Source organism: Coregonus clupeaformis, chromosome 27, assembly GCF_020615455.1.
Source record: "Coregonus clupeaformis isolate EN_2021a chromosome 27, ASM2061545v1, whole genome shotgun sequence".
In the NCBI taxonomy this organism is placed as follows: Eukaryota; Metazoa; Chordata; class Actinopteri; order Salmoniformes; family Salmonidae; genus Coregonus; species Coregonus clupeaformis.
The window spans coordinates 18,089,028-18,102,313 of NC_059218.1; the positions used below are offsets into that span (position 1 = coordinate 18,089,028).

A 13,286-nucleotide genomic window follows, 5' to 3' on the forward strand; every position below is an offset into this window, starting at 1 on the left:
AACATCTGAGCTTGTGGTTGTTTGCGGGGGATGGGTGGGGAGAGTGCGTGCATGTATCCCACATCTGTTGCTATGGGGTAATGATGTTAGGGGAATTATAGGTTGAATCACAATAATTGTTTGCCAAAATTTTTATTTTTGTAATGCCAGATCCTGGTTATAGGTAACCATCCTCCGTAGGAAGTGCCTACATCATTACGCATATTATTAGTTAATTGTGGAAATAAATTAAGATATAAAAATATATATATAAACAATTATTGCATAACTGTATACAATATAATTGAGGTGAGGTCGTTGGAAATGCATTTGGCTGTTAATCTGCTTCTGTTCTGTAGGTGGCACTGTGTGCTCTTTTCAAATGTTGGGTCCCAATCTCTCAAAGGCCCTAGGATCCAGGTGGACAAGGGTGGTCTGCCAGTCATGGGGACGACAACCCAACTTGGGATGGGGGGAGGTTTTAGCAGGTGGAATAGTGGAGAACCATTGGAGGTTTACTCAGCAGCAGTGCAAATATCATGGTACAGCTTTTCTGTGTGCAAATGTATATAAAAAAATAAATAAACTGAAATATCAGATTTACTTAAGTATTCAGACCCTTTACTCAGTACTTTGTTGAAGCACCTTTGGCAGCGACTACAGCCTCGAGTGTTCTTCAGTATGATGCTACAAGCTTGGCATACCTGTATTTGGGGAGTTTCTTCCATTCTTCTCTGCATATCCTCTTAAGCTCTGTCAGGTTGGATGGGGAGCGTCGCTGCACAGCTATTTTCAGGTCTCTCCAGAGATGTTCGATCGGGTTCAAGTCCGGGCTCTGGCTGGACCACTCAAGGATATTCAGAGACTTGTCCCGAAACCACTCCTGCGTTGTCTTGGCTGTGTGCTTACGGTCATTGTCCTGTTGGAAGGTGAACCTTCGCCCCAGTCTTTGGAGCAGGTTTTCATCAAGGATCTCTCTGTACTTTGCTCCGTTCATCTTTTCCTCGATCCTGACTAGTCTCCCAGTCCCTGCCACTGAAAAACATCCTCACAGCATGATGCTGCCACCACCATGCTTCACCGTAGGGATGGTATTGGCCAGGTGATGAGCGGTGCCTAGTTTCCTCCAGATGTGACACTTGGCATTCAGGCCAAAGAGTTCAATTTTGATTTCTCAGAGAATCTTGTTTCTCATGGTCTGAGAGTCTTTTTTTATTATGCCTTTTGGCAAACTCCAAGCGGGCTGTCATGTGCCTTTTACTGAGGAGTGGCCTGATTGGTGCAGTGCTGCAGAGATGTCCTTCTGGAAGGTTCTCCCATCTCCACAGAGGAACTCTGGAGCTCTGTCAGCGTGACCATCAGGTTCTTGGTCACCTCCCTGACCAAGGCCCTTCTCCCTCGATTGCTCAGTTTGGCCGGACGGCCAGCTCTAGGAAGAGTCTCGGTGATTCCAAACGTCTTACATTTAAGAACGATGGGAGCCACTGTATTCTTGGGGACCTTCAACGCTGCAGACATTTTTTGGTACCCTTCCCCAGATCTGTGCCTCGACACAATCCTGTCTCGGAGCTCTACGGACAATTCCTTCCACCTCATGGCTTGGTTTTTGCTCTGACAAGCACTGTCAACTGTGGGACCTTATATAGACAGGTGTGTGCCTTTCTAAATCATGTCTAATCAATAGAATTTACCACAGGTGGACTCCAAGTTGTAGAAACATCTCAAGGATGATCAATGGAAACATGATGCACCTGAGCTCAATTTCAAGTTTTATAGCAAAGGGTCTGAATACTTATGTAAATAAGGTATCTGTTTTTTTTATTTTATAAATGTGCTACATTTTCTAAAAACCAGTTTTAGCTTTGTCATTATGGGGTATGGTGTGTAGATTGATGAGGGGAAAAAACAATTGAATCCATTTTAGAATTAGGCTGTAACGTAACAAAATGTGGAAAAAGTCAAAGGGTCTGAATACTTTCCGAACGCACTGTAGCTGCCCAGCAATATACAGCTTATCAACCACCATAGAGAAGCGTCCACTCATTTGTCTGTATTCTTTTAACGTTAGGTAAAGTATTTCCCTTCTGTCTCGGATATCATTAGGGAGCTGGTCATTCATTCCATAGTTTGTGCCTTTGAGCTCACATACTTTTTTTTGTACCATGATTTTCTTCTGGTAGTGCTCAAAACAAGCTATTATGGGGGCGCGGGCCATGGTGGGATGTGCCTCCCATTCTATGTACTCGCGAAAATGTCATTCTTTGTACCTGGTCTTTTCAGATTAGTAGATATGAACTCGCGCACTAGATTCGACTTCTTCTAAGTTTACCCGCATACTGCGTGTCTGTGTATCCAGCACTGTCTCGTTAAGGACTCTGTTGTCACGGACAACATCGTTTACTTTGATTTCCAGTTTGTCAACAGTGCCCTTTAGCGTTTTATTCTCTTTGCACATATCCTCAAGTTGTTCGTCAGCTAGGTTCTTCCTCATTTCATCTAAAACAGCCAGCTTTTGATTTATGGAGACCAGAACACTTACTTCGGAAGCGTTGACGTCATCGCCGGTGGAGTTGTTTAAATCAACGGTGTCAGTGGATGAGTTCCTAAATCTTTTGGCAGGCTATTTGGCAGAGACCCCGGTGTCTTGGTTCTTATGGCCAGCCTGAGTTAAGGAATCCCCGCAATCCATGTCGCGGTTGGAATAGTAGTATTGGTCAATGAAAGACTCCAGATCCCACAGGCTGTCATGTGATTTATCCACCGTGTCTCCAGTTTGGGTTAGCTCAAAGTTGTTTATAGCAATGTTTTTCTCACCTCACCGCAAGGTATTGGTAAACTTTCATTAGTAGGGCTTGCAGGAGAGCAGCCTACTGCAATATAACATATTTATCAGAAATGTTTGTATTGTTTTGTGTCGCTCCGCCACGCTGCTTACCTGCTGATGCTCCTCCCGTCAGGTTGGACGTACTGCCAAATTCTCTAAAACGACGTTGGAGACGGCTTATGATAGAAACATTTACATAAAATTATCTGGCAACAGCTCTGGTGGACATTCCTGTAGTCAGCATGCCAACTGCACGCTTCCTCAAAACCAGAGACATCTGTGGCATTGTGTTGTGTGACAAAACTGCACATTTTAGAGTGGCCTTTTATTGTCCCCAGCACAAGGTGCACCTGTGTAATGATCATGCTTTTTAATCAGCTACTTGATATGCCACACCTGTCAGGCGGATGGATTATCTTGGTAATGGAGAAATGCTCACTAAAAGGGATGTAAACAAATTTGTGCACAACATTTTAGAGAAATAAGCTTTTTGTGCATATGGAAAATTTCAGGGATCTTTTATTTCAGCTCATGAAACCAACACTTTACATGTTGCTTTTATATTTTTGTTCAGTATAGTTTGGAAAGCAAAAGGTTATTGTTTTAAAGAGACAACAATGAAAATACTAGTCTGTCTTTTAGTTATCAAAATTCTCAACTTAATTGAGCGACCAGTAGGCCTATAGCCTATCTTATTGGCACTGCACATATTCACTCTTTATCATTGTTGGGTCAGTGCCACTTAAAAGTTTGTTTTCGGACAATAATTTCCTCCTCCAGTTTAGATGAACATTATTCTATTTGTGTCTCTCCTTCTCATAGGAATATTATATGGACAACATTGTTTTTATTGATCTGTTTGTCAGTGTCAGCAGAGTAGGCTACCCTGTAATTTGTTATATTAAAAAAGATTCTGCTTATGTCTCCAGTCATATAAAGTGTAGTACAACTGCATGAAATGTGTTTTTCCTGTGCAAAGAAAGAAGAAACGTATCTGATATAGCCTATATCCCAGGCCTCTATGCTATACGCGGTCAGCCATGCATTGAACAGTCTTTTTTGCAAACAGTGATTGAGTTATATTATTTGCCTAAATTATGACTATCCAATCTACTCATCACATTACATAAGTCTGCAAATGTGATGATGCATGGAATGCTTTATTATAAAGGTGCATTTTTATGGTGAAAAAAAATACGTGAAACTCACGCGGCGCCTATGCATAGGCTAGTGATTTTGCTGTTCGTTACTCGTCTTGTTGGCTAAGGAAAAGTAAATGTGGACAGTTATTCTAACATCTTCAATGTGCGCGGTAAGGACACAAGTCATTGCATCCTCGACTTGCATGTTTTGTTAAGATGAAGTACCATAATCTAACTGTGATTTCTGTCATTCTGAGCACCGTGGGTGGACGCCCTAATCAGGTTACGCACCCAATGCATATGGGTCTGGTTAATTACTCAAATGTCTGGTCAATGAAAATGCTGCCGGTCAAATGTCCGGCGCCACATTTTCAAAACGGAAACCCTGCAGCAAAGGGTAGCACTCGTATATAACACGGTGAATTCAATGCCACAGAGAAAAAGTGAGAGAGACTGAGAAAGCAAGAGTGTGCAGTGGAGAGAGGGAGAGAAGAGAGAGCGAAAGGACAATATAAAGGCACTTGTCCTTTTTTCTCCCTCACACAAACATGGTCGCTCACAAAAAGCCAACTCTTGTTTGTCTGGGGACTGTGAGCTGTTAGGTCTGTAAAGGCTTTGATGTGGGGAAAACAACACATGAAACAGAGACAGGGGAAACTTACTTTGGCAACATCTTTAACTGGTTCTCTCTCAGCTCCAGGATCTGCAGTTTAGTCAACCTGAGGGAGAGTGAGAGAGAGGAAGAGGAGGAGAGAGAGAGAGGTACAATACAAGTCAATGACATAACACTCACTGTGTATACTCAAAGTGAAATCTATTGACCAGCCTTCAGGAACTTGGGATAGTGTCGTTTTACTGGATGGTTTTGTCTAAAAACAAAGGCTTATCCTGGGGCTGGATCACTGGGGTCTGACAACGATTGGAGCACTACAGATATGTTATTCAAGATTCCACACGACTCCTGCTAGTTTGAAACCCAGCTGTGATTCAGCCGTAAGGTGGGGAAACTGAGCCAAAGAGAAAGCTACATAGGGTCAGTAGCAAGGTTTCCTCCCATGACATAAACCTTATGATCTAACCATGATTACATACTATAGCTTATATACAGTTGTGACCTTCACCATGGGAGAGATGAGTCATATTATAAAGAGTTAGTCTCTATAGAGACAAGGGAGAGATAGGGGAGTGTGGAAGTTGAAGCAATTGAAGAAGAAAGAGGGTTGTAGCAGTTGATTTTATCTCAAACTTTCACATCACACTGCATTCATACACACACACTGGTTCCTCTGACTTCTAACCTCACACTGCAACATCACACACAAACACAACACACACTCTCCTGCCTTCTGCCCTTTCCCAGTTTAAAGCATTTCCATGGGGAGGTTAAGGTCACCGACTCTGAAGATGAGATAAGGAAATGTGGATTCATGCCAGTCATTCCAACATCACTATAAGATAATGGCTTCCTGTCTCGAGGGAATAACCTACAGTACCTTGTCATGCTATTCTTTGTGATTGAGGAGATATAATTTCACACCATGCACCCATTTTCAATACCTGCCTGCTTCCTTGCATGTGAGCATTTGTGTACTTTAAGACCAACAAATACAGTGTATTTGCTTTTGGAGGTTTGCTCTGTGAGGGTTTAGGCCTGGGTAGAGGTAGTTGTGCAAAATATCTGTAAAAAGAACACCTTCCTAATATAGAGTTTTGCCCTCAGAACAGCCTCAATTCGTCGGGGTACGGACTACAAGGTGTCGAAAGCGTTCCTCAGGGATTCTGGCCCATGTTGACTCCAATGCTTGTCACACTTGTGTCAAGTTGGCTGGATGTCCTTTGGGTGGTGGACCATTCTTGATACACACAGGAAACTGTTGAGTGTGAAAAATCCAGCAGCGTTGCCGTTCTTGACGCACTCAAACCGGTGTGCCTGGCACCTACTACCATACCCTGTTCAAAGGCACTTAAATAGTTTGTCTTGCCCATTCACCCTCTGAATGGCACACATATACAATCCATGTCTCAATTTTATCAAGGCTTAAAAATCCTTCTTTAACCTGTCTCCTCCCTTCATCTAGACTGATTGAAGTGGATTTAACAGGTGACATTAATAAGGGATCATAGTGTTCACCTGGATTCACCTGGTCAGTCTATGTCATAAAAAGAGCATGTTCCTAAAGTGTTGTACACTCAGTGAATTGTGATTGATTGACTGTCTGATGTCTTACCTGCCGAAGCTGGCTGGAAGGAACTCGAGGAAGGCGTCATTCAGGTAGAGCTGTGACAGGCTGAGGAGCTGGGTGAAACCCTCTGGGAGCCTGCAGGGGAGACGGGACCAACATGATCACATCACTAACATTATAAAGACATAGGAATTCAAACTGGAGATATGCATAGGAGCCGGACGAGACAATATAGGCCATTAGTTGTAAGATAGATGTGTTATTATTCTATTTTTAAAAGCATCGTAAAAAGAGACAAATTACTGTATCTACGCACATCTCGGCTAAATGTGGCACAGGAGTTGGGCAGAAAAATCTATCAATAAAAATCTAATCAAATCAAAGTTGATTTGTCGCATACACAGTTTAGCAGATGTTATAGCAGGTGCAGCGAAATACTTGTGTTACTAGCTCCGAACAGTACATCAAAAATGTCAAACAAGTACACAATAAGAGGTGTTATTATTTTACAGAAAAGTATTGTGTCCAGTGTCCAAGACAATTGTCAATTTGGGAACAATAACGTTAATCTTATCTTTATAATGAAAATAAAGTATATGTCTGCCAACTGTTTGCCGTTCCCAAGAATGATCCTTATTTGAACCATCTTGGTTTGAATATGATATTTCCTCACTGTCAGTGGTTTTATTTTATTTTATTTAACTAGGCAAGTCAGTTAAGAACAAATTCTTATTTACAATGACGGCCTACAACGGCCAATCCCGGACGACACAGGGCCAATTGTGCGCCACCCTATGGGACTCCCAATCACAGCCGGTTGTGATACAGCCTGGAATCGAACCAGGGGGTCTGTAGTGACGCCTCAAGCACTGAGATGCAGATTGTCAGTGGTAGCATTAGCTCAAATGAAAATCACATTTGGCAAGAGCAAACATTCACTTAAGAATGTTCTCACTGACTCACTGGCACTATGAACACAAGGGACCTTATCCTTCCATTTAGTGAATGTTCTAGCCGTAGGGGTTTACAAATTAACATTTCAAGGGCATAGTCATATCCTTCGGCGTGTGTAGGTAAATACACAGGTGTGACTTTTAAAGAATTTGTACCAAACTTACTTGGAGATGGGATTCACACTTGCTTCAACGATAGCCAGGACTTTGCAGTTCTTTATATTTTCTGGAAAATCCTGGATACCTAGAACATGAAGCAGATGTACAGTTACATCATGTCAACATATAAGGTGTTTAATTATTTAAACGTGTTACAATTCCTGGGGGATATTTAACAGAGCAGGATCAAACATCTCCATATCTCGTAGATCAAAAGAGTAATTCTATAACTTACTCAATATTTTCAATATCCCACATTCAACTCCAGCTTTTTTTTATAAACTGGAAAATCAACCGCTTCTACAGTAGCCTATACAGTGCCTTCAGAAAGTATTCATACCCCTCAACCTATTCCACATTTTGTTGTTTTACAGCCTGAATTCAAAATTGATTAAATATATTTTTTCCTTACCCATCTACACACAATACCCCATAATGACAAAATGAAAACATGTTTTTCTAAATGTATTGAAAATGAAATCTCATTTACATATGTATTCACACCCCTGAGTTAATACATGTTAGAATCACCTTTGGCAGTGATTACAGCTGTGAGTTGTTCTGGGTAAGTCTAAGAGCTTTGAACACCTGGATTGTACAATATTTGCACATTATTCTTTTAAAAATTCTTCAAGCTGTGTCAAGTTGGTGGTTGATCATTACTAGACAGCCATTTTCAAGTCTTGCCATAAAGTTTCAAGACGATTTAAGTCAAAACTGTAAATAGGCCACTCAGGAACATTCAATGTCGTCTTGGTAAACTACTCAAGTGAATATTTGGCCTTGTGTTTTAGGTTATTGTTCTGCTGAAAAGTGAATTTGTCTCCCAGTTTCTGTTGGAAAGCAGACTGAACCAGGTGTCCTCTAGGAGTTTGCCTGTACTTAGCTCTATTCCATTCATTTTTATCCTACAAAACTCCCTAGTCCTTGCCGATGACAAGTACACCCATAACATGATGCAACCACCCCCATGATTTAAAATATGAAGACTGGTACTCAGGACATAATGTTCATTTCTTTGCCACACTTTTTGCAGTTTGACTTTAGTGATTTATTGCAAACAGGATGCATGTTTTGGAATATTTTTTAATCTGTACAGGCTTCCTTCTTCATTTAGATTAGTATTGTGGAGTAACTACAATGTTGTTGATCCATCCTCAGTCTTCTCCCATCACAACCATTAAACTAACTGTTTTAAAGTCAACATTGGCCTCATGGTGAAATCCCTGAGCGGTTTCCTTCTTCTCCGGCAACTGAGTTAGGAAGGATGCCTGTATCTTTGTAGTGACCGGGTGTATTGATACACCATCCAAAGTGTAATTAATAACGTCACCATGCTCAAAGGGATATTCAATGTCTGCTTTTTTTAAATATTTAACTATCTAGCAATAGGTACCCTTCTTTGTGAGGCATTGGAAAAACTCCCTGGTCATCGTGGTTGAATCTGTGTTTGAAATTCACTGCTCGACTGAGGGACCTTACAGATAATTGTATGTGTGGGGTAAAGAGATGAGGTAGTCATTCAAAAATCATGTTAAACACTATTATTACCTACAAAGTGAGTCCATGCAACTTATGTGACCAGTTAAGAAAATGTCTTACTCCTGAACTTATTTAGCCTTGCCATAACAAGGGGTTGAATACTTATTGACTAAAGACATTTAAGCTTTTCATTTTTAATACATTCCTAAAAACATTATGGGATATTGTGTTGGCCAGTGACACAACATTTCAATTTAATCCATTTTAAATTCAGGCTGTAACACAACAAGGTGTATGAATACTTTCTGAAGGCACTATATATGGTTGTAAATAAATATTTATCAAAAGTAGTAGGCTAACATTGATTTTGCTTTGTGGATAGGCTATCCCTCAGAACCTACATCTAATGTGTTGACACACAACATACAGATGTACGCCATCATTTTCCATTTAGGCCAGGGATGGGCAACTGGCGGCCCCCTTTTTGTAGGCCCGCAGATCAATAATAAAATTAAAATAAATGTACTGTTAAGAGTTAGAATCGTAGAATACACGGTGCAATTTTCTCTTGTTATGTCAGTTACTGACAGCCACTCAATTAGGCCATTTCAGCAACAACAACAAAAAGATTGTTAAGTTGGTCTAGAGAGCTATTTAAACCTGTAGAATTACTGACCAGAGGGCTAATTGTTACTTAGGGCCCCCATAAGGCTAGGGCCGGTTCTGACTGCATACGTGGGTATGGATGTGAATATGCAGACCTGCGAGCCACTGCGGCCCCTCATGGTAAGTTCACATTTTTTGTGGCCCCCAGCCCCAATGTTGCCTATCCCTGATTTAGGCCTACATTTTTAAAAGATTGTCTCCAATCATTTGTAAAGCAGGTTGACAAATGTCTCAAAAAGTAGTGGGTTTAGGATTTTAAAAATACATTTTAAAAAATGTGACAAGATAAGAAACAAATAATATGAAAAGGGGATAATGCTAGCATTTCTGTTTTCAACAGCAGAAGAGTGGCGTAGACTAGTGCCAGTCAACTAGTCAGTCAGTCAGTACTCTGTGAGACGTGTCTGGTCTTAGCTGTGCATTAGAGCTCCTGGGCTGCGCCTTTCCTCTGTAAACAACCACAGGGCTGAGTGCTCGAGGAGGTGACACATTAGCAGAGAGAAACTGACGGAGTGTGTCTGGCAGTTCTCACCAAAACATCCGCTCAACAGTGGCTCAAATCGAGGGGGCGGGTTGTGAGCAAGTCTCAAGGTTTATTTCTATATACTTTGATTTGTGTTCACAACACTTAGGCCTGAGTACTAGGTGAAGGAGGGTAAGCTTCTATTAAGTAAACAGACGTAGCCTTAAGTCACTAAAACTCCCCAGACCTTCCTTACTCTTTGATTAGTCTGGTATGGACTCCACTGTGGTGGATGGACACGAAAACCAAGTGGAGATCAACATTTACATTTACATTTTAGTCATTTAGCAGACGCTCTTATCCAGAGCGACTTACAGTTAGCACATACATTATTTTATCGAACCCACAACCCTGGCGTTGCAAACGCCATGCTCTACCAACTGAGCTACATCCCCTGCCGGCCATTCCCTCCCCTACCCTGGACGACGCTGGGCCAATTGTGCGCCGCCCCATGGGTCTCCCGGTCGCGGCCGGCTACGACAGAGCCTGGATTCGAACCAGGATCTCTAGTGGCACAGCTAGCACTGCGATGCAGTGCCTTAGACCACTGCGCCACTCGGGAGACTATCAAGAAACGACATGGTGTTACTTTACTTTCTTTGCTACTTGTTTATTTAGCTGTCTGTCACTCAGTGCACTGGAGCAGTAGAACAGAACATTGGTGTGTGTAGCAGTGTGTGTGTGTGAGACTGTCTGTCTGTGCGCCAGTCAGCTGTACTGAGGCTGGATGTAATAACTGTAATAAAGGCAGTACGAGGCATTGTCTCAAAGCACAACAATCTGAAAGGACCGGCCATTACACCATATTTCTATCAAACTCAACAGTGCTCAAACGAACATGTGCCTGATTATTTGGGAATTGTTTGCTAGGCCTATATGCCATGACATTTTACAAATACAGCGGTGGTAATGTTCTAGTTGTTTTTCAGATATTATATTTTTCCCAATTACTTTACCTAGATGAAGTGAACAAACTGAAAAACGAAATGTCACTCAATAGTACGTTTGCCGATGCAACGGTTTTAGAATCTTGCTTAGAGAACGTCTGTGAGGCCCTTATTTGGTGATAATCACATTTGATCAATGTAGCAGCCATCCACACATACATATGCTTTCTCTCACACTGACAACTAGCAGTGAGCGGCTCCTCCATTAGACTGGAGATGAGAGAGAGCTCTGGGGAGCTGCATTCACAGTTTGCACCGGTTCAGTCTCAAATGACCCCCTACTCCCTACAAAGTGCACCACTATTCTATACATGAACTAGGATGTCATTTTAGATTTGGCCAGTTGTTGTAAGGTAGTGCTAGGCCTACGTATTATAGTGTACAAAATCATTTCCAGGCTTTAGCTTGTCCTGTCATGACTTCCTTTTTTTACACAAGGGTTTGTCAGCGGTGTGTTCTACTGTTGTGTATAAATAATGTTGTGTTGAAACAGCACTTTTGTGTGGTACTGATACTTTTAAGGGTTTCTTTGTTTTAACTTATCTCAATTTGAGATTGGAGAGTTGATTGTGTAACCGACACTGGGACACTTTTTACATAATCTAATCTACTTTATGTTTCAGTAATTTTCTTCGACAACAGAGGGAAAGTAAGGGGCAATTAGTTAAGTAGACTGAACATCCCACTGCTGATAGATACCGACTCGCACACAGGTATTGTCTAGTCTCTTTCAGTCTAGCACGCAGGTCTAGGCCAGAGACAGTGGAAACAGTCTTGAACTATTACTGAACCATCCTTCTCTGACTAGCCAGTCAACTTTTAACATTCTTTATTCATACTGCACAAATATGAAGAAGTGGGATGGCTCTTCAGTCAAAATCCACTTTTGAGAATGAGTGGCATGATAAGTGATGGAGAGTCCTAAAGTAAAAGTTGAATGCGAGACAGTAGTCATTCTAAACATAAACACCATCCCCAAAGGGAAAATGGGTAGGCTGCAACTCCTTAAAGACCTCAACAAAATTATATTATGTTATTGATCTGGTCATACTGTACTTTTGTATTGAATGAATGGTCATTCTCTTATTGAAAGAGTGGTCATTCTGGTCATACTCCTATTGAGACAGTGATACATTGTGGTCATTTTGTGGTCATTGTGCTTACTGTTCTTGCTGACGTCCAGCTCCCTGAGATTGACGAGGTTGGCGATGGCCGCAGGCAGCACTGTGAGGTCGTTGTCTGGCATGCTCAGTCGGTGGAGCAACTGGCAGTTGAACAGTTGCTATGGACGGAGGAAGAGAGAGAACGGGAGAAAGAGCGAGAGATAGGAAGAAAGAGAGCGAGAATAAGACAAGTTGATTTCGCAGCATGACTCAGGCAGGACTCTGGTTTGTAAAGGAAGCTGCAGCTCATTCACAGCCAAGCATCAAGTTGCTGGGCCCCAGCAGCCAGCTGATGCTGACTCCGCCACAACACACTTGGAGAATTATAGACTGACAGTGTGTGGGGGAAAGGGGTAAGAACAGGGCTGCGTTGTGGATTGGCTCCATTCTATCGGCGGGATACTCTTGCCTAACATAACCACTACAATCATCCCTTGGTAACGCACTCAGTGTTGTGAGCAGCAGGAGGAAAAGGCCCAACTGAAATGAGAGGCTGCAACTTGATCAAGACCTACAGCCTTATCCTTATGGACTGATTTCATTATGTCACTCAGATAGTGTTTGCCAGAGAGGGCGGTTACTACAACTTTGACAGGTTCACGTTTCTAAACCATCATATATATATTACAGGACCACCTTCTTTTATTCAAAAATGATCTGGGTATTTGGGTGTGTAACATTCTGAATTTATTATGAATGCATCCATCTGTGTCTTACTTTGGGCAGCTCCTCGATCTGGTTGGCGTCCAGGTAGAGCTCCTCCAGGGTCTTCTCGAAGCTGAAGACCTCCTTGGGCACAGTCTCCAGGCTGCAGTGGGAGTAGTCCAGCGACGTCACCGTCTCCTCCTCCCCCCGCAGGCAGCGGCACGGCACCAGCCGCACAAACAGGTTCCGCTTGCTCGACATCCTCAGGCACTGCAGAGAGAGAGGGAGAGGTGAGTCAGTGTCAAGACAGGTCAGTGAACTACTGGTGCTTCTTGGGGCTAAAGCTATTACAGGTAACATCCTAAGCCAAGAGAGAAATGGCAGTGTCAGAGTGAAGAAATTGAACTAGTGGGCAGGTAAGGCAGGTTTCTTGTGTAATTACCTACCAGCTACGAAACAAAACAACAAACACTTTGAAAACAGCTACTGCAGCATTTATTTTGCTATAAATGTCATACTTGACTTCTATTTTTATTCGCAAATGCGAGTGAAATGCTTGCACTGTGGAGCCCTGACCACCCACCAGCCTGGGCACCAGATGTTTGAGTACTCTGAAAAAA

General features: G+C 42.2%; 1 protein-coding gene across 5 annotated transcripts in view; it reads right to left on the reverse strand.

Moving 5' to 3' along the window:
- The window catches only part of LOC121541584 (erbin), a 123,104-nt gene that overhangs the window by 44,020 nt on the left and 65,798 nt on the right, over positions 1-13,286 (reverse strand). For all 5 annotated transcript variants that reach the window (XM_041850704.2, XM_041850705.2, XM_041850706.2 and 2 more), the window contains 5 exons: positions 12,739-12,936; positions 12,023-12,140; positions 7,247-7,325; positions 6,174-6,263; positions 4,608-4,664 (listed from right to left, as the gene is read on the reverse strand). In XM_041850704.2, the coding sequence (XP_041706638.2) occupies positions 4,608-4,664; positions 6,174-6,263; positions 7,247-7,325; positions 12,023-12,140; positions 12,739-12,927 (533 nt within the window). In that variant the 5' untranslated portion in view covers positions 12,928-12,936. The remainder of the gene's footprint in view (positions 1-4,607; positions 4,665-6,173; positions 6,264-7,246; positions 7,326-12,022; positions 12,141-12,738; positions 12,937-13,286) is intronic.